Genomic DNA, 19495 nt, shown 5'->3' on the forward strand with positions numbered 1-19495 from the left:
CGCGGCGCATTACGTCAGTGCGCCGCGCCGTGCATAGCAACGACGCAGGGGACGCACGCCGGAGGCCTGCAGCAGCGCGGACCCAACTCAGGTAATTATGCCACCGGGGATGGGGGGAGGCAACAGGGCAGCAGCGCCGGCAATGGGTGCCGCTGCCCCTTCTCTCCCCCATCTCCCGATAGTCAGGGGGGCAGAACGGGCAGCGGCGCCGATAGCCAGGGGGAGAGAAGGGCCGGCAGCAGCGCTCTAGACCCCAGGAAAGGCAGGGGGAGAGAAGCGGGCAGCGACGGCCTCTCTCCCCCTGCCTTTCCTGGGGATGTATCGGGGTATACACGCGCACACACGCACCCTCATTTTACCATGGATATTTGGGTAAAAAACTTTTTTTACCCAAATATCCTTGGTAAAATGAGGGTGCGTGTTATAGGCCGGTGCGTGGTATACCCCGATAAATACGGTATTATATGCATTACTAGCACTACTTTGGTCAATGTACTGTATGTAGAATTCCCTTACATTTGTAATCTTTACCTATTAAGGTACATTGTATTATGCTGAAGGTTTTTATTTTTGTGATCAGATTAATTTATTTTAACAAAAAATCCCAGTACAGTCGAGGCTGAACAAAAAAATAAAAATAAATGTGATATGTCAATTTATCACTAAGCTTTACTTGTGCCATATGATGTAACTGGATGTATTGTAATTGTTTGTGTATATACATTTCTCCAAAGACTAACATTTTTTTTTAATTCATATACAATCTTGCACTTTATTTAGCATTCTCTACTAGCTGAATAGTCAGAAGTGAAATTTTCATGTGGTCAGTGATTGGGCAAAAGGTCCACAGTGATAAAACAGACAGAAAAACATTTTCATTTCAACCCTGAGTTGATGGGAAATGTTAGTGTTGTTCCTATAGAAAAAAAAAACCGACTTCTTAGTTAATGAGTTATCCAAATGTATCAACATAGTTTAAAGTTCCATCTGGTCCTCACATTCCTTGAAGAGGTGCATATTCAAGTAATGTCCTTGTGGGGACACAAGGACACTATTATTTTTAAGCCCACTGTTATTTTTGAGCTCTTGCTTTTTCTTATTACTTTTTATGTTTTAAGGGGTACTTTGGTGGGAAAAAATTTTCTCAAATAAACACCAAAAAGATTTGTAAATTACAGATTTGTAAATTACTTCTATTTAAAAATCTTAAAGGGGTACTCTGGTGGAAAACACTTTATTTTTAAATCAGCTGGTGCCAGAAAGTTAAAAAGATTTGTAAATTACTTCTATTCAACCCCTTAAGGACCAAGCCCATTTTCACCTTAAAGGGGTGGAAAACTTTTTTTTTTAAATCAACTGGTGCCAGAAAGTTAAACAGATTTGTAATTTACTTCTATTAAAAATCTTAATCCTTCCAGTACTTATTAGCTGCTGAATACTACAGAGGAAATTATTTTCTATTTGGAACACAGAGCTCTCTGCTGACATCACGAGCACAGTGCTCTCTGCTGACATCTCTGTCCATTTTAAGAACTGTCCAGAGCAGGAGAAAATCCCCATAGGAAACATATGCTGCTCTGGTCAGTTCCTAAAATGGACAGAGATGTCAGCAGAGAGCACTGTGCTCGTGATGTCAGCAGAGAACACTTTGTTCCAAAAAGAAAATAATTTCCTCTGTAGTGTTCAGCAGCTAATAAGTACTGTAAGGATTAAGATTAAGAAGTAATTTACAAATCTGTTTAACTTTCTGGCACCAGTTGATTTAAACGTTTTCCACCAGAGAACCCCCTTTAAGGACCAGAGCATTTTTTGCACATTTGATCACTGTCACTTTAAACATTAATAACTCTGGGATGTTTTTACTTATGAATTTGTTTCCGAGATAATTTTTTAGTGACATATTCTACTTTAACATAGTGGTAAATTTTCGTCCATTAAAATTCCAAAATTTCATGAAAAATTAGAAAAAAGAACATTTTTCTAACTTTGAAGCTCTCTGATGGTAAGGAAAATAGACATAATAAATAAATTATATATTGATTCACATATACAATATGTCTACCTTATATTTTCATCATAAAATTGACGTGTTTTTACTTTTGGAAGACATCAGAGGGCTTAAAAATTCACCAGCAATTTTCCAATTTTTTTAATTGGAATTTTTCAGGGACCAGTTCAGTTTTGAAGTGGATTTGAAGGGCCTTGATTTTAGAAATACCCCATAAATTACCCCCATTATAAAAACGGCACCCCTCAAAGTATTCAAAATGACATTCAGTAAGTGTGTTAATCCTTTAGGTGTTTCACAGGAATAGCAGCAAAGTGAAGGAGAAAATTCAAAATCTTCACTTTTTACACTCGCATGTTCTTGTAGACCCAGTTTTTAAATTTTTACAAGGGGTAAAAGGAGAGAAATCCCCCAAAACTTGTAACCCAATTTCTCTCGAATAAGAAAATACCTCATATGTGGATGTAAAGTGGGCGCAGTAGAGAGCTCAGAAGGGAACTTGCGACAATGGGATTTTGGAGAGTGAATTTATCTGAAATGGTTTTCGGGGGGCATGTTGCATTTAGGAACATGTGCCAGAGCAGCAAAAAAAAAAAAAAACACATGGCATGCTATTTTGGAAACTTTACCTTTCAAGGAACGTAACAAGGGGTACAGTGAGCCTTAACACCCCACAGGTGTTTGATGACTTTTTATAAAAAAAAGGGGATGCGTAAATGATTTTTTTTCACTAAAATGCAGTTTTATTTTCCTAATTTTACCATTTTTACAAGGGGTAATAGGAGAAAATGCCCCTCCTCTGCCAGCAGCTATTGGTCGGACCCATATAACCGGAATTGCAACAGATCACCAGGGTGAATTCACCGGCGATCTGCAGCAATAGCCGACATGGGGGGGGGGGGCTCAGGTGTTGTCACGGGGTGCTTGCTGAATGATTTCAGGGCATACCTGTACGCCCTTGGTCCAGGGGTTAAAAACGTAATCCTTCCAGGGGTTAAAAACGTAATCCTTCCAGTACTTATCAGATACTGTATGCTCCACAGGAAGTTCTTTTTGAATTTCTTTTCTTTCTGACCACAGTGCTCTGCTGTCACCTCTGTCCATGTAAGGTACTGTCCAGAACAGAATAGGTTTGCAATGGGGATTTCCTCCTGCTCTGTATAGTTCTTGACATGGACAGAGGTGTCAGCATAGAGCACTAGAGCAGAAAAGAAATTCAAAAATAAAAAAAAACTTCCTCTGTAGTATACAGCAGCTGATAAATACTGGAATAATTTTCAAATAGAATTAATTTACAAATCTGTTTTAACTTTGTGGCACCAGTTGATTTAAAAAAAACAAAAAAAACATGTTTTCTACCAGAGTGCCCCTTTAAGCTTTCCAGTACTTATCAGCTGCTGTATGCTCCGGAGAAAATTGTGTAGTTCTTTCCAGTCTGACCACAGTGCTCTCTGTCCGGAACTATCCAGATTAGACGTAAATCCCTATAGCAAACCTCTCTTGCTCTGGACAGTTCTTGACAAGGACAGATGTTGCAGCAGAGAGCACTGTGGTCAGACTGGAAAGAACTACACAACTTCCTCTGTACTATACAGTAGCTGATGATTACTTAAAGGATTAAGTTTTTTTTAAATAGAAGTAATTTACAAATCTGTATAACTTTCTATCATCAGTTAGTTTGAAAACATTTGTTTTCCACCGGAGTACCCCTTTAATATGATTTTATAGTTCATTAGGAAACCATGTAAATTAAGGAACAGATACAAGGTGCAATGTGACGGCCATTTTTGACACGTTCTTCTTCAAATTATGTCCTCCTGTCTAGAACTGTAATCATATTACAGTGGTCCCTCAACATACGATGGTAATTCGTTCCAAACGAGCCATCGTTTGTCGAATCCATCGTATGTTGAGGGATTCGTGCAATGTAAAGTATAGGAAGCTGTACTCACCTGTCCCCGCCGTTCGAGATGGTGTCCCCGCCGCTCCAGATGGTGACCCCGGGCCTCCGCTGGGCTCTGCGCTGTCTTCTCCGGTCCTCCGCTGTCTTCTCCGGTCCTCTGCTGTCTTCTCCGGTCCTCTGCTTTCTTCCGCAAGGCCTTACTGGGCCTGCGTAGCGACGTCATTACGCCGCTGCGTACGCCATTCCTATTGGATGACGTGCGCAGCAGCGTATTGATGTCATAGGAGAGGGACGAGAAGACACCGGAAGACCAGCGCTGGACCCGGAGGGCACCCCGGAGCATCCTGGAGGGGTAAGTAATACTTAGTGCACCACACGGGGAACATTAAGCTGCTATCCGGCAGCAGCTTAAGCATTTGGCGCTGCCGGATAGCACTTAATGCGACGGCCCTGACATAAAAATGCATCGTATGTCGATGCTGACATAGACATGCGATGGCCTCTGAGAGGCCATCGTATGTTGATTTGATCATATGTCGGGGCCATCGTAGGTCGGGGGGTCACTGTACATTACTCGGTGACCTCAGAGTATGGTCTTCATGCATTCTTGAGGGGTTATCCCAAGATTAAAAGGCATCCCCCATTTATCAGGATAGGGATAAGTGTCTGAGTGGGACTTGTGAAGATAGCTTAGCATTGTAATTGTCTGTCTTTAGTCCCATTATGAATGAAGTAGTGGTTGAGCATTCATGTTGATTTGGGGGACTGAGAATTCCTGATCAGTGGGGTTCCCAGAAGTCACGCTCCCATGGACCAGATATTAATTCCTCATTATTTGGATAGGGGATGAGTTTTAACCCTAAAATAACCCCTTAAGTGTTGTAGTTACAGATTTAAATAGGGGTCTAGTTAAAAACAGGACTTTTGAAGCTAGAGGCAGATATAGAAAATAATAAGTTGGAAGAACATGTGTTTGTACAAGGCAGTGGAATGGAGATAGTTCTGTTCACATTTGCAATTGGAGCCTATGTAGCAAATTCTGTCAGATTTGACAGGAGGAAAATCACTGTGTGCCACAATGCAGATCGGCAGCAAGCATGATTTATTGACCCTCAGTACCACCAGTTTGACTCTTCTACTGATAACATAAAAGGGCACTTTTATAACTTTACAAAAGCGCTTAGCACAACTAAAGGAATGGTTAATTTTATAAAAATATTTTATTGAATCAGAAGTACAGTGGTCCCTCAAGTTACAATATTAATTCGTTCCAGGACAACCATTGCATGTTGAAATCATTGTATGTTGAGACTAGAGATGAGCGAACTTACAGTAAATTCGATTCGTCACAAACTTCTCGGCTTGGCAGTTGATGACTTATCCTGCATAAATTAGTTCAGCTTTCAGGTGCTCCGGTGGGCTGGAAAAGGTGGATACATTTCTAGGAAAGAGTCTCCTAGGACTGTATCCACCTTTTCCAGCCCACCGGAGCACCTGAAAGCTGAACTAATTTATGCAGGATAAGTTATCAACTGCCGAGCCGAGAAGTTCGTGACGAATCAAATTTACTGTAAGTTCACTCATCTCTAGTTGAGACCATAACTCTATGGAAACCTGGTAATTGGTTCTGAAGCCCCAAAATGTCATCCAAAAATAGGAAAACGTGAGGATTGAAGAAAATAAGTAGATAACTAATACAGATAAAGCAAGATCGTACATATAAAAGTAAGAAAGAGCTGCTGTAAATCACTGTCAGTGTTTCCCAACCAGGGTGCCTCCAGCAAAACTACAACTCTCAGCATGCCCGGACAGCCAAAGGCACCTTGGTTGGGAAATGTCTATGTAGAGGACAAGAGCTTCTTCAGGGTTCTGTACACAATGACACAATGTCCTAAAAAAGTAACATGGAGCCGCCCTCGCTTGGTGTCCAAAGGATCAGCTAACCCTGACACAGGTAAAGAGTAGTACAGAACATGTAATACCTCCCTGAACTGTAGGTGGCGCTACCAGACACCAGTCAGTGCATACACTTCAGTAATACAGGTGTTTTACAAGTAAAATGCCCATTCTGATTGGTCAGTTCTTTCGCCATTGACACGTTTCACAGATCTGGACTGTCCGTAGCATTGTATGTTGAGGCTGGTTTCAAGTTACAATGGTCCAGAAAAGACCATTGTATGTTGAAACTATTGTATGTTGAGGCCATTGTAAGTTGAGGGATCACTGTATAACCTTGGATTTCCAATGCAGATTTGCACCATGTTTTGAACATGGCTTATCCCCATTCACTGAAGGTATTTTCTGACCAGGATTCTAAGTGTAAAATCCGCATGTCAAATTGGTGACATGTCATTTTTTTTTTTTTTTTTTTAATGCAGCATAGATTTCAAATCCATGGAAAAACTCCATACCATAGCTCACAGTGTGATCTACAGCAGGCATAACTATTGAAACCAGTGAAAAGAGGTATCCACACCGTTTTCATAAGCCCTAAAGAAGTGTGCGGACAGCTAACATGAGCAGAGTGAGGAGGCAAGGGTATCAGGGGGCCTGGGGGTGACACTGTTCATCTCATGAACTTTCTCCTGTTCCTTGTTCCTGCTCTCTTTGTAAGTTTCAACCCCAGGTACCTTCCAGCTATTAGCCCTACATTGTAAGTGCTACTTGCACCCAAAACAGCATGCATATGGGCACCTTTACACATTCAAGCTTTGTTCTGGTATTGTGATGTAGTTCAATAAACCAAAACTAGAAATGGATCTTAGTGGAAGATGAAGTATAAAAGGAATATACTACTTCTTCACTTTTTCAAATCCGCTACTGGTTTTAGCTTTAAAGCTTTATGTCAAAACCTGAACAGAACCTGAATATGTTACTTAGTGTGTACTCTTAGTGTGCGCTTAAAGGGGTATTCCAGGAAAAAACTTTTTTTTATATATTTTTCAACTGGCTCCAGAAAGTTAAACAGATTTGTAAATTACTTCTATTAAAAAATCTTAATCCTTTCAGTACTTATGAGCTTCTGAAGTTAAGGTTGTTCTTTTTTGTCCAAGTGCTTTCTGATGACACCTGTCTCAGGAAACGCCCAGTTTAGAAGAGGTTTGCTATGGGGATTTGCTTCTAAACTGGGCGTTTCCTGGGACAGGTGTCATCAGAGAGCACTTAGACAGAAAAGAACAACCTTAACTTCAGAAGCTCATAAGTACTGAAAGGATTAAGATTTTTTAATAGAAGTAATTTACAAATCTGTTTAACTTTCTGGAGCCAGTTGATATATATAAAAAAACGTTTTTTCCTGGATAACCCCTTTAAACTGGGCAGCAGCTGCTTATAGATGAAACCACACTCATCTTCAGGGGACATTGGCTACAGGGTTTTGTTGGTATTACCAAAAATATCATGAGGCCAATGGGCACCACATGCAGCTGCTGCAATGTTTGAGAGCACATTGTATTTTGCCCCCAACTCCTGATAATCTTTTCTCTTCATGCCACATGCATGTAATAGCTATACTTATGGAAAAGGATGTACAAGTAGAAATGCCTAAGCCAGCCGTTTCTATAGCCATTTTTTTTTAATAGCTAGCTATTTAATCTATATCAGATCCTGACAGTTAATGGTCATGAGTAGCCCAGATAATTGTATATTGTGTAAAGATCAGAGGCAATCCATCGTGACAAATGTGTAATATATGGTACATTATATTCTTTTTGTGTAATGTCTGCTGTAACCATGCATGTTTTTTAAGTAAACTTTAATGCTATTTCATTTTTACTAATTTGATATTTTTTTTATTTTTATTTTGCTTAGATTTAACTAAGATAAAGCAAGGAGAATATGAACTGATAACACCGATATCTACTGACGAAGAGGGACACCATATTTCCAATATTCTTTCCCTTAGTCACAATAAAAGAACAGCAAGAGATACTTCACACAGACGTCAGCCCCTTTTCTTTAATGTTACTGCCTTTGGAAGAGAATTTCATCTTAAATTGAAGCCAAACACTCGCCTTATTGCCCCAGGGGCTGTAGTGGAGTGGCATGAAGACCCTGTAAGTGCTGAAAACAGAAGCCATGTTGGAAATACTACCCATGTTTCAAATAGCACTGAGGAAATCTGGAAAAAAGAGCCATTGTGGACAAACTGCGCTTATGTTGGGGAAATTACAGATATCCCTGGAGCATCTGTTGCGTTAAGTAACTGCGATGGTCTGGTAAGACATGTTAATATTATTCTATTATTTTCCAGTGTTGTCTGTGTTTTCAGTTATTTGGGCAGTATAGCATAAAACTGCTGACTTAATTAAAGGTTTATAAAAAATGTAGCACTTGTTTCTGCTCGTAGTGTTGCCAAAGACTGCACTTTTAAAGAACGCCAAAATTAGCTCTTGTGAAATACGTAGGGCCCCAGCAGATTCAATAAAAAGTCAATAATAGATTAAATAATACATATTGGGGTTTATTTACTAACGTGATTTTGACTCTTTTTTTGTCGCTTTGTCGCACGTCCCTTGCGACACAATTTGCGACCAAAATAAAACAAAACCCTCCATTTTACAAGGAAAACCTGAAAAGGGGGCGTGGCCATGGTATAGAGTGGGTGTGGTCCCAACAAATGGGGCGTGGTCCCGACAGTTTTGAAAAATATTTACTATGGTTTCCACAGAAAATGTGGTGGATTTGAGCTGAGGAAAACCCGACAGATCAGAACAGTTGTAAAAAAAAGCAAAATGTAGGGAAAAGTGCAAAATGTAGGGAAAATACCAGTCGGAAATCAAAACCCACAAAGAAACCTACACTCCACTCTTAGTAAATAAACCCCATTATGTTTTTTTTATGGTATTCTGATCAGCTGATAGCCAGACGAGAAGTTACCTGAGATGAAATCAGATCTCTATCACTCTTGACTCATACCTAGTCATGCAGTCCAAGCTGAGGGCATAACAGAGTCCTTCTCTTGCCTGCACTGTGCTGACTCCTCCCCCCCTCTGCTGACTCTTGGAGGAGCATGGCAGCCCTGCTCGGCAACCTTTTCCTCTCTGGGTTTATGCTGTGTACACACACACACACAATGATTATTGGGGATTGCCTGTACTCTTCCACCAAAGACAATATGGTGAGTGTATAACTTAGATCTTCCTATGTCATTCATGTGTATCACCCTTTGCAAGCCCTATAATGCTGGGACTTGTAGTTTTAGAATAGTTGGAGGTACCGTGTTTGGATAACTATTTTTTTTACAGCAGTATACCCTTCAGCTGTGTGCCTACAGCTTTTGCTAAACTACAACTCCCAGCATGCCCAGACATCCTTTGTCTGTCCAGGCTTGGAGTTTTAGTTTTGCAACAGCTGGAGGCACATGTTTGGTAAGACTCTGTGTTACAGCAATGTTGATGTAAGCTGTGTTCCCCCTGCAGCCTTGTCAATCAGTCACCTCCTGTCCATGACCTTTGGACACGCTCATGCTGCTGTGGGACTCATCAGTGTCCCAGGAGGTATGGGGACCCCTAGTGGTGGGATTTTCAAAGGCAGTTTTCTTTAATAAAATGTGAACATTTTTAAAGAAGTATATTAGAAAAACTATTGTTTTGCCAAGATGTACAACATATAAAAAGTTTTTATATCTGACAGTGCCCATTTAAAGGTTTTATTATTTAATTAGCAGACTGGGCATATTTAGTAGAAAATAACATTTAATTAGAAAACCCTTTTAATTGTTCACTCTGAGCTGGCACCAATAACTATAACTCCTGTAGCGATTCAGAGGTTTGAAGAAATGCTGCAATGAAAGCTGGCTAGCCATGAGAGGAGTTTCTAGATCTAGTCTATTTTAAAATTTCAACAAAGCAAGGTTTATATGTGTTACTTACATAGCTTTGACTTTTGATATACTGAAATGGTAATAAAATGTACAGGGCAGTATTTATTTCATAGAGCTTTCAAGGCAATAAGCTACGGCATCCCGACATACAAATTTCCATATTTTTCTAAGCAAAATCCACTTTATTCTTATGAATTAGCCTTTTTTTAAAGTACGGTGTCCTGGCTAAACCTTAAAACTGCAAAAATATTATATTTGAAAAATGTTAAAGTGTGATCAGTATATTTTCCACGGGAGTCAAACAGTTTTTTAAATTACAAAAAAGATACTGTGTGGCTGAAATGTTTAAGGAGAAAATCAGATTGAGGTCATTGCCAGGTATACTGGAAGACACTTTGGCCTGCATCTCTGTGCCACACTAAACACTATTTCTGAAAAACAGCAGGAGCGGGTGGGTATTTACTGTGGTAACTCCGTGGTCTACCAGGGTAAACACTTTGAAATCCCAAATACACACTGCTTGTAACCCACATGTGCTGCAAATACTAATTCAATCAGTGTTACAGAGTAAAAACAACAGCAGCTATTTTGTGTTCATCTAGTTACAGTAGAAACTCCCTTCCCCAAGGGACCACATCTAAAAACACATTGGAAGCTGACCTTCTTCAATGGACTGCTTAAAGAAGACGTTAATGGAAAGCTGCGCCAGTTTCTGTAGTTTATGAAAGCATTTGCTATTTGACTCCATTTATGTTGGATTTGCATTGGCTTAAATAATTATATCTGACACCTCCTAAAGTATTAAAATGTAACTTATACACCAATAATGTATTGCTAGATTTATGTGTTGTAGCACAACATAACTGGACCTGGTGTTTTCATACAGATTAAAAGCCTTCCCAATTTTCACCCTTCTCTTTTAATTCTTTGCCTTGGAGCATGTTCACTTGGGATAATTTTTCATGTGAAAAATCTGGCATGGAACTTGCATCAGAAATCGAAAATAGAGATAAGATAAACTGCAGGTTTAGTGTCCCCTTTTTTATCCTTGAAATGTTAACAGTTACTCCTAATAACTGAAAAGCTTTAAATGGGAACTGTCAGATATAAAAACTTTTTATATGTCCATATGTACATCTTGGCAAAACAATAGTTTTTCTAATATACATTTAAAAAAAAAAAAATCACATTTTATTAAAAAAAAAATAAAAAACTGCCTTTGAAAATCCCACCACTAGGGGTCCCCATACCTCTTGAGACACTGTTGAGTCCCACAGCAGCATGAGTGTGTCCAAGGGTCATTAACACAAGATGGCTGATTGACAAGGCTGCAGGAGGAACACAGCTTGCAGCAACACTGCTGTAACACAGAGTTTTACCAAACCTGTGCCTCCAGCTGTTGCAAAACTACAACTGCGAGCATGCCTGGAGAATTAAATGATTTTTGGGCATGCTGGGAGTTGTAGTTTTGCAAAATCTGTAGGCAGAGGGAGGGGGAGGAGTCATCACAGTGCAGGCAAGAGATTGACACGCGCCCTCCCTTTGACAAGATGGAAAAGACATTGAGCAGCTGTGATATGCTATTTTTTGTGAAATATGGGTGATAGAGACATAAACATTAAATGTACATGATCAGGATACCGAGTAACATATAGTTTTTTTTTTTGGTGGGATCTGAGAGGGATGCTTTAAGGATTAAAGGGTTGTCCAGGAAGAGAAACAACCTGTGTATGATGTCAAATACGACAGTCTAACAATTACCTCTAATGGCAATAAAATTGGTCAGATAAGGGTGCACTATTGGCCACAACTAGCTCTTGGTTTAATTGATAATTGAAGGTTGGACCTGGACTTACCGATTTAAGCACTGGCAAGTCCAGGTGGAGCCAATTATTGGTGAGTTACCACCACTAGTGGGGACCAATAGTGCATGCTATTCACCAATAATTGTAGGCTGTAGCTAGACTCACCCAAGTCCAGATACCACCTTCAATGATCATGAATGCTACCTGTGGCCAGTAATGCAAAGTGTAAGAGTACATTCACACTGCGGAATCTTCGCTCGCAATGCTGATGTTACCTGCAGAATTGTGCAGGTAAAATAGGCAGTAAGTTACAGTACTATACATGAAACCTTTAAAATGTTATTTACATGCAGATTCTTTTTGTGTGGGAGTACTGACTTGCAGTGTACCATGTCATTTTCTTTCAAGGAATGAGCATGGATTTGTGGCAGATTTTCCCCATTGTTTTGAAAAGGAAAATAGTATAACAGTAGAATGTATTGTTGTGGATTTTGTTCATTTTGTGTATATATATATATATATATATATATATATATATATATATATGTAATTTTTTCTATATTTTTTATATACATGAAGGTACATTCTGCAGCAACAATTCTGCACAGATAAATGGTTTTGCAGGAAAAGTGTCAGATTGTGGGGTCCAACTGCTGGGACCCCCTCAGTGTTCTGCACAGGCCGTCTCTCTAAGAGGAGGCATACTGGGGATGGCACGTGCTCTATTCATTTCTATAGGAGCACCGCCACGGTGTAGGAAGCGTAGCTTGACGTCAAAAGGCGGCGTGGCGTGACTTCACAACCACAGCCTCCCGCACCAAGCATTCTGAACATAATGTTTAGAACGTTGCGTGCTGCACAGAGATTGCGGCGGTCCGGCCTCCTGACCAGGGGCCGGACCCCTGTGATCAGACATCTTATCACCTATCCTTTGCATAGGAGATAAGATATCAAGGGGGGGGGAAGAGTACCCCTTTAACATTCGGCTTAGATGAACATTTATGTGTTCTCAGTGGAGGAGGGATAAGCCACTAACAGACTGCTCTGGTGGAGGCATATCTCCCTGAAAACAGAAGGGTTAAGCATCTGCATCCTCCACCTTCCAAAAATCATCTGTCACAAGATTAGTCAGTCTTCTGAATCTGTCAAAGTTAAATGGATTGATTGCCTTTTCCCTAATGTGTATGGGCATCTTAAGGCCATTCTGTTCATTCAGTCATGCAACACCGATCTACACTGCTCAAAAAATAAAGGGAACACTAAGATAACACATCCTAGATCTTAATGAATGAACGAATCGTATGAAATACTTCCGTCTTTACATAGTTGAATGTGCTGACATTAAAATCACACAAAATTATCCTTGGAAATCAAATTCATCAACCCGTGGAGGTATGTAATGTCCTTAAAACAAGTCAAAATGAGGCTCAGTAGTGTGTGTGGCCTCCACGTGCCCGTATGACCTCCCTACAACACCTGGGCATGCTCCTGATGAGGTGGCGGATGGTCTCCTGAGGGATGTCCTCCCAGAACTGGACTAAAGCATCCAACTCCTGGACAGTCTGTGGTGCAACGTGGCGTTGGTGGATGGAGCGAGACATGATGTCCCAGATGTGCTCAAGTGGATTCTGGTCTGGAGAACGGATGGGCCAGTCCATATCATCAATGCCTTACTCTTGCAGGAACTGCAGACACACTCCAGCCACATGAGGTCTAGCATTGTCTTGCATTAGGAGGAATCTAATGGCAGTCAGGCTACCTCTGGCAAGTACCTGGAGGGCTGTGCGGCCCCCCAAAGAAATGCCACCCTACACTATTACTGACCCACTGCCAAACCGGTCATGCTGGAGGATGTTGCAGGCAGCAGAACGTTCTCCACAGCGTCTACAGACTCTGTCACATCTGTCACATGTGCTCAGTGGGAACCTGCTTTCATCTGTGAGAAGCACAGAGCACAAGTGGCAAATTTTCCAATCTTGGTGTTCTCTGGCAAATGCCAAACGTTCTGCATGGTGTTGGGCTATAAGCACAACCCCCACCTGTGGATGCCGGGCCCTCATACCACCCTCATGGAGTCTGTTTCTGACCGTTTGAGTGGACACATGCACATTTGTGGCCTGCTGGAGGTAATTTTGCAGGGCTCTGGCAGTGCTCCTCCTGTTCCTCCTTGCACAAAGGCGGAGGTAGCGGTCATGCTGCTGGGTTGTTGCCCTCCTACGGCCTCCTCCACGTCTCCTAATGTACTGGCCTGTCTCCTGGTAGTGCCTCCATGCCCTGGACACTATGCTGACAGACACAGCAAACCTTCTTGCCACAGCTCAGATTGATGTGCCATCCTGGATGACCCGCACTACCTGAGCCACTTGTGTGGGTTGTAGACTCCATCTCACGCTACCACTAGAGTGAAAGCACCGCCAGCATTCAAAAGGGACCAAAACATCAGCCAGGAAGCTTAGGATCTGAGAAGTGGTCTGTGATCACCACCTGCAGAACCACTCCTTTGTTGGGGGTGTCTTGCTAATTGTCTATAATTTCCACCTGTTGTCTGTTCCATTTGCACAGCAGCATGTGAAATTGATTGTCAATCAGTGTTGCTTCCTGAGTGGACAGTGTGATCTCACAGAAGTGTGATTGACTTGGAGTTACATTGTGTTGTTTAAGTGTTCCCTTAATTTTTTTGATGCAAATTTTGACATTTAGCAAATTTTCCTTTTATGTAGCGTAGCTTTGATTTTTGCTTTGGTGTTGCTATTTTTAAGGGTCTTGTCTCCTATTTAATAGTATGTTTTTCCCAACATCCCTATATAAACATAGAATGGATGCCTTGAGCAAGGAGGTTGAGAAAATATCTTCATTTTTATAAGGAGGTAGGAAAAATGAGACCATAGGATAAGAAGTGGCCTCTTGATAACATGGAACCTGTCACTGCTGGCTTAATTCCCCAAGGGAATGTGGAACAGGTTCAAACATGCAAAGAGTGCTCGATGATTGATATACTTATCTAGTCCTCTTCAATTCAAGACCATATCCTCAATTGTCCGAAAAAAGATGAAAGGAACATCACAGTTATATTGTTGAGTTATGTGTTTGGCAAAAGATGAGGGGACTTTTTAAAAATGTATGAAAATTGCTTTCATTTTTATACTATACTTATATATATTCCTTCTAGAATCAGTGTCTGTTCTTAGCTTTCTGACCATCTAAACAAAGTAGTTAACACATAAAAGTAACAACCAGCTAAATTTATGCTAAGACTTATTAGTAGAACATGGTAATACCACATTGCATAATTTCCCTAGTTAGATGTTACAAATATATATATATATATATATATATATATATATATATATATATATATATATATTGTCCTTATAGTTATGCTATACACTATTACTGTACCATGAAAGTTTTGCTCTAGCTCACTGCAGCATTAGAACACACAGAGTGCAGTGTGGCAGACAAGTAAAACAAATTTTAGTGTCCATCCTTTCTATCGCTTAAAAATGTGGGCTTTTATGTCACATAGGGAGTGTCTATAAGAACATGGACACATAACAAATGCAATGCTGTTTTGATGCAGTAAATGCAAACTGTGTTTGGTGTATTTCAATGAGTAGTATCGACGGCGATGGTACAGATACCTTATTATCTAGCATGTCCAAGTACTTATAGGGGTACTCTGGTGGAAAACTTTTTTTTTTTCTTTAAATCAACTGGTACCAGAAAGTTAAACAGATTTGTAAATTAGAAGATATGATGAAAACCGCACTCACCCGTAAGTCGTACACCGTATTTTATTCCGTGAAGACAATCAACATGAACACAGGACAGCAAGCGGTCGGCAGGAACGCCAGGGACACACACACGTGTAGTTACAGCTGTTTCACGGGAACTCAACCCGCTTCGTCAGACAAAGCGGGCTGAGGAAGGGGTATTACTAATTTGCTCTGAACCCCGAAACGCGTTTGGTGACTGAGATTGAGCCTCTTTTATTGGTCTAGTTCACACTACAGCTGCGGTTATACAAGCACTTATCGGATAGTTCCTCTCTGGAGAGATTTCATCCACTATCCATTCATTATATGGTCCGGTATTCAAATTCACCTGCTGAACCGGTGCAGAGCCCTCCACCATTGGATCAACATCTCTATCTGCATGCAGTATTACTACACAACATCATTTAGCACCAACTAACCTCCCGCACAAGGTCAGCTGACCTGCCATCAGCTGACCTGCTACATCAGACGCCAAGAGCCAACTCGCCGGTGAGAGCGGCTGGATATTCTGCGACCAACACTCCGCCCCGGCTAGAGTACATCTGACGCCAAGGGACAGCTCGCCGGTGAGAACGGCTGTATATACTGCGACCATCACGCCGCCCCGGCTAGAGCTTATGCGTTCATCGTCCATCTGTCCACCAGCGGTGCGGTGAGTGGCACAATCGTGCCAGTGACTTTATTTCCATTTGTAGGCTGTGGAGTGGAGAAACCGGCAACAGCGATTCAATTGCAACATTCACTATTCAAACAATTCATATGGTATCATCATATACAGTATACGATTTTTTGCAGGACATTATTTTTTGCAGGACATTGTTTTAGGCCAATTATAGGACCCATCCTACACGTCATAATTCCATCATTTACAGGACTGTCACTTTTCATTTACAGGACTTATTTTTCTTGTATCATCCATTTTTTCTATCCAACCATTTTCTTTCCAGGAGGAACGTTTTATTTTTATTCTCATTTTTGTGCACACTGAATTCATTATCATTCTGATTAGAGTAACACTTTAACATATCATCACCCAGTGTATCATCCAGTGTATCATTATACGGCTGATAGCCATAATAGATACACTCGCTCTGTAGTGTAACAACTCATTGTATTTTATATCTCTTTTTTAACCAATTGTGCGCTACCGTAGGGCCCTGCGGGAACGCACTATTTAATATTTATTAAATACCATTTATACATTAATTGTGTCTTTTCTCTATTATTGATACCAGACATCCCCCATCAATCATTTTCCTGATATTGAGCTGAGGACTAATACTCTATTTTTTCAGATTTGTAAATTACTTCTATATAAATATCTTAATCCTTCCAGTACTTATCAGCTGTTGTATGCTCCAGAGGAAGTAGAACAGTCTGACCACAGTGCTCTCTGCTGACACCTCTGTCCATGTCAGGAACTGTCCAGAGCAGTATAGGTTTGTTATGGGGATTTGTTCCTGCTCTGAACAGTTGGCATGGACAGAGGTGTCAGCAGAGAGCACTGTGGTCAGACAGAAAAGAACTATACAACTTCCTCTGCAGCATACAGCAGCTATTTGGTACTTGAAGGATTAAGATTTTTAAATAGATGTAATTTACAAATCTGTGTAACTTTCTGGAGCCAGTTGATATGAAAAAAAAAAAAAAAATTAAACTCCACCGGAGTAGCATATCAGAATCTGTTATGGTATAGCAAGTAAATAAAATCACATGTCTAGACAAGATGGTGGATCCTTTTAGATAAACCAATTTGATACTAGCTTTACTGGATTGCATAGTCTAAGGTATCCCAAGTATTCACCCTCGACCCCCATGAGGAAATGTGATCTTAGGTGCAGGGTTCTGACCTAAAATTGTCACCAGTTGGTAGTCAGATGCAACAGGAACAGGAACTAGACCAGAAGTGGAACATGAAACAAAAGCATAGACATCACCACAACAGCGCAGAAGCTGTAGCCAGGAATTTAAAGCCTAGAAATAGAGCCAGGAGCTCTAGAGCCAGAAGTGAATAGAGGACACAGCACTAGAATGTGGACACAGGCTGGAGCTAGGACACAGCATTGGAAAGCTGGACACAGGCTGGAGCACAGAGGCCTAGTACTGGCCTAGGGCTGTAATGACAACACATCACTCCCTGTGATCGCATTTACAAGATTTGTAAATTACTTCTATTTAAAAAAAAGGTATCCTTCCAGTACTTATCAGCTGCTGTATACTACACAGGAAGTTCTTTTCTTTCTGAATTTCTTTTCTTTCTGACCACAGTGCTCTCTGCTGACACCTCTGTCCATGTCAGTAACTCTTCAGTTCTAGTCAGAACTCATGAAATCTTAAAGGGTTACTATGGAGGGAAAAAAATCAACTGGTTATACAGATTTGTAAATGACACATTTAAAAAATCTTAATCCTTCCAGTACATATCAGCTGCTGTATAATGCAAAGGAAGTTGTATAGTTATTTTCTGTCTGGCCACAGTGCTCTCTGCTGACACCTCTGTCCGTGTCAGGAACTGTTCAGAGCAGGAGCAAATCCCTATAGCAAACCTCTCCTGCTCTGGACAGTTCCTGACATCAATTTCCTCTGGAGCATACAGCAGCTGATAAGTACTGGAAGGATTAACATTTTTAAACAGGAGTAATTTACAAATCGGTTTAACTTTCTGACACCAGTTGATTAAAAAAAAAATGTTTTCCACTGGAGTTCCCATTTAATCCATAATTTACAAACTGAGCCACAAATAGGTTAAAAACCAAGCACTATCTGCACTGTCGCATATTATTTCAGGACATATTACTATCTAGCATACCCAATATGACAATGGAACTTTATATACACCTGTAGTGTCTATATGGATCTGATGCAGAGGTAGTGCTATTTGTTAGGGTGCATTCACACCACGTTTTTGCAATACAGTTCCCGTATACGTTTTCTATGGGAAAACCGTACGGAACCGTATTGGAAAACGTATGCATTGACTCTCCATTGAAAACCGTATGCCAAAAGATGCATCAGGTTGTGTCCCTTTTGCATCCTGTACGATTTTGTCAGGTTTTTTTTCCTGTACCCAAAACCGTAGTTTACCACAGTTTTAGGTCCGGTTGAAAAACTGTATTAAACCGTATACGTTTTTTTTTTAACATGGGAGTCAATGGGAACCGTACAGAACTGTATGTGCATACAGTTCCATCCGGTTTTCACCATACGGTTTTTGACTTTGCACAGTTTTTTTTTTCTTGGAATTTCAATCAAACAAGGAAAGCTTTATTCAAAATGGAGTGAAAAGTTAAAAACGTATAGGTTTTTTTCTTAAAAAACGGATGCAACCGGATGTCATTTTTTCAAACCGTATACGGTTTTTAACTGTATACGGGTAAAAATTTGTACACACGTTTTGAAACAGTTTCCGGTTTTGAGGAATCCGTTTTTCCTCAAAAACCTGATACGGGAACTGTATTGCAAAAACGTGGTGTGAATGCACCCTTAGAAAGCCCCAGAACATGTTTATTCACATAGGGGGAGATTTATCGAAACCTGTGCAAAGGAAAAGTTGCCCAGTTGCCCATAGCAACCAATCAGATCTCTTTAATTTTGCAGAGGTCTTGTTAAAAATGAAAGAAGCAATCTGATTGGTTGCTACGGGCTACTGGGCAACTTTTCCTCTGGACAGGTTTTGATAAATCTCCCCCATAGAGTGACATTTTTAGAGGCTTGTGGGGCAATGACCCTATAATCTTGGAAACCCCCCATTAATTATCTTGTTTTTACATATACTTTGTGAATGGCTGTTTGTTTACGTAATAGGGGACCCTAGTCCGGACCATTCTTTGTTTCTCAAAGCTGGACAAGACAGTGCCACCAAAGCTGCAGTCCCCATGATCTGTTTGGGAGACAGAATTAGAGAAGAATGTATTACAAAGTGTAAACTAGTTGTGATGAATATATTTTGAACAAAATATCTTTCACACCAATTTATGTTCTCACATGTGTGGTGTCCCGATATCGTACATGTACTGTACCTTGTCGTATAAGTCCCCAAAGTCAGAGTTCCTCAGCACCAATAGGATGCTCTTCATGGGATAACCCCTAGTCACCTCTTCCTAATTTTATGTGTTTGGAAAATATATAATGTATAGTGTAAATATTACTTCCAGGACCTTAGGTCACATGACTAATAAT

The 19495-nt window shown here is 40.5% G+C and overlaps 1 protein-coding gene across 5 annotated transcripts in view; it reads left to right on the forward strand.

The window, feature by feature from the left end:
- The window catches only part of ADAMTS3 (ADAM metallopeptidase with thrombospondin type 1 motif 3), a 224222-nt gene that overhangs the window by 15246 nt on the left and 189481 nt on the right, over positions 1 to 19495 (forward strand). For all 5 annotated transcript variants that reach the window (XM_056567992.1, XM_056567973.1, XM_056567982.1 and 2 more), the window contains exon 3: positions 7722 to 8128. In XM_056567992.1, the coding sequence (XP_056423967.1) occupies positions 7722 to 8128 (407 nt within the window). The remainder of the gene's footprint in view (positions 1 to 7721; positions 8129 to 19495) is intronic.

This window comes from Hyla sarda, chromosome 1, assembly GCF_029499605.1.
Source record: "Hyla sarda isolate aHylSar1 chromosome 1, aHylSar1.hap1, whole genome shotgun sequence".
NCBI lineage: Eukaryota > Metazoa > Chordata > Amphibia > Anura > Hylidae > Hyla > Hyla sarda.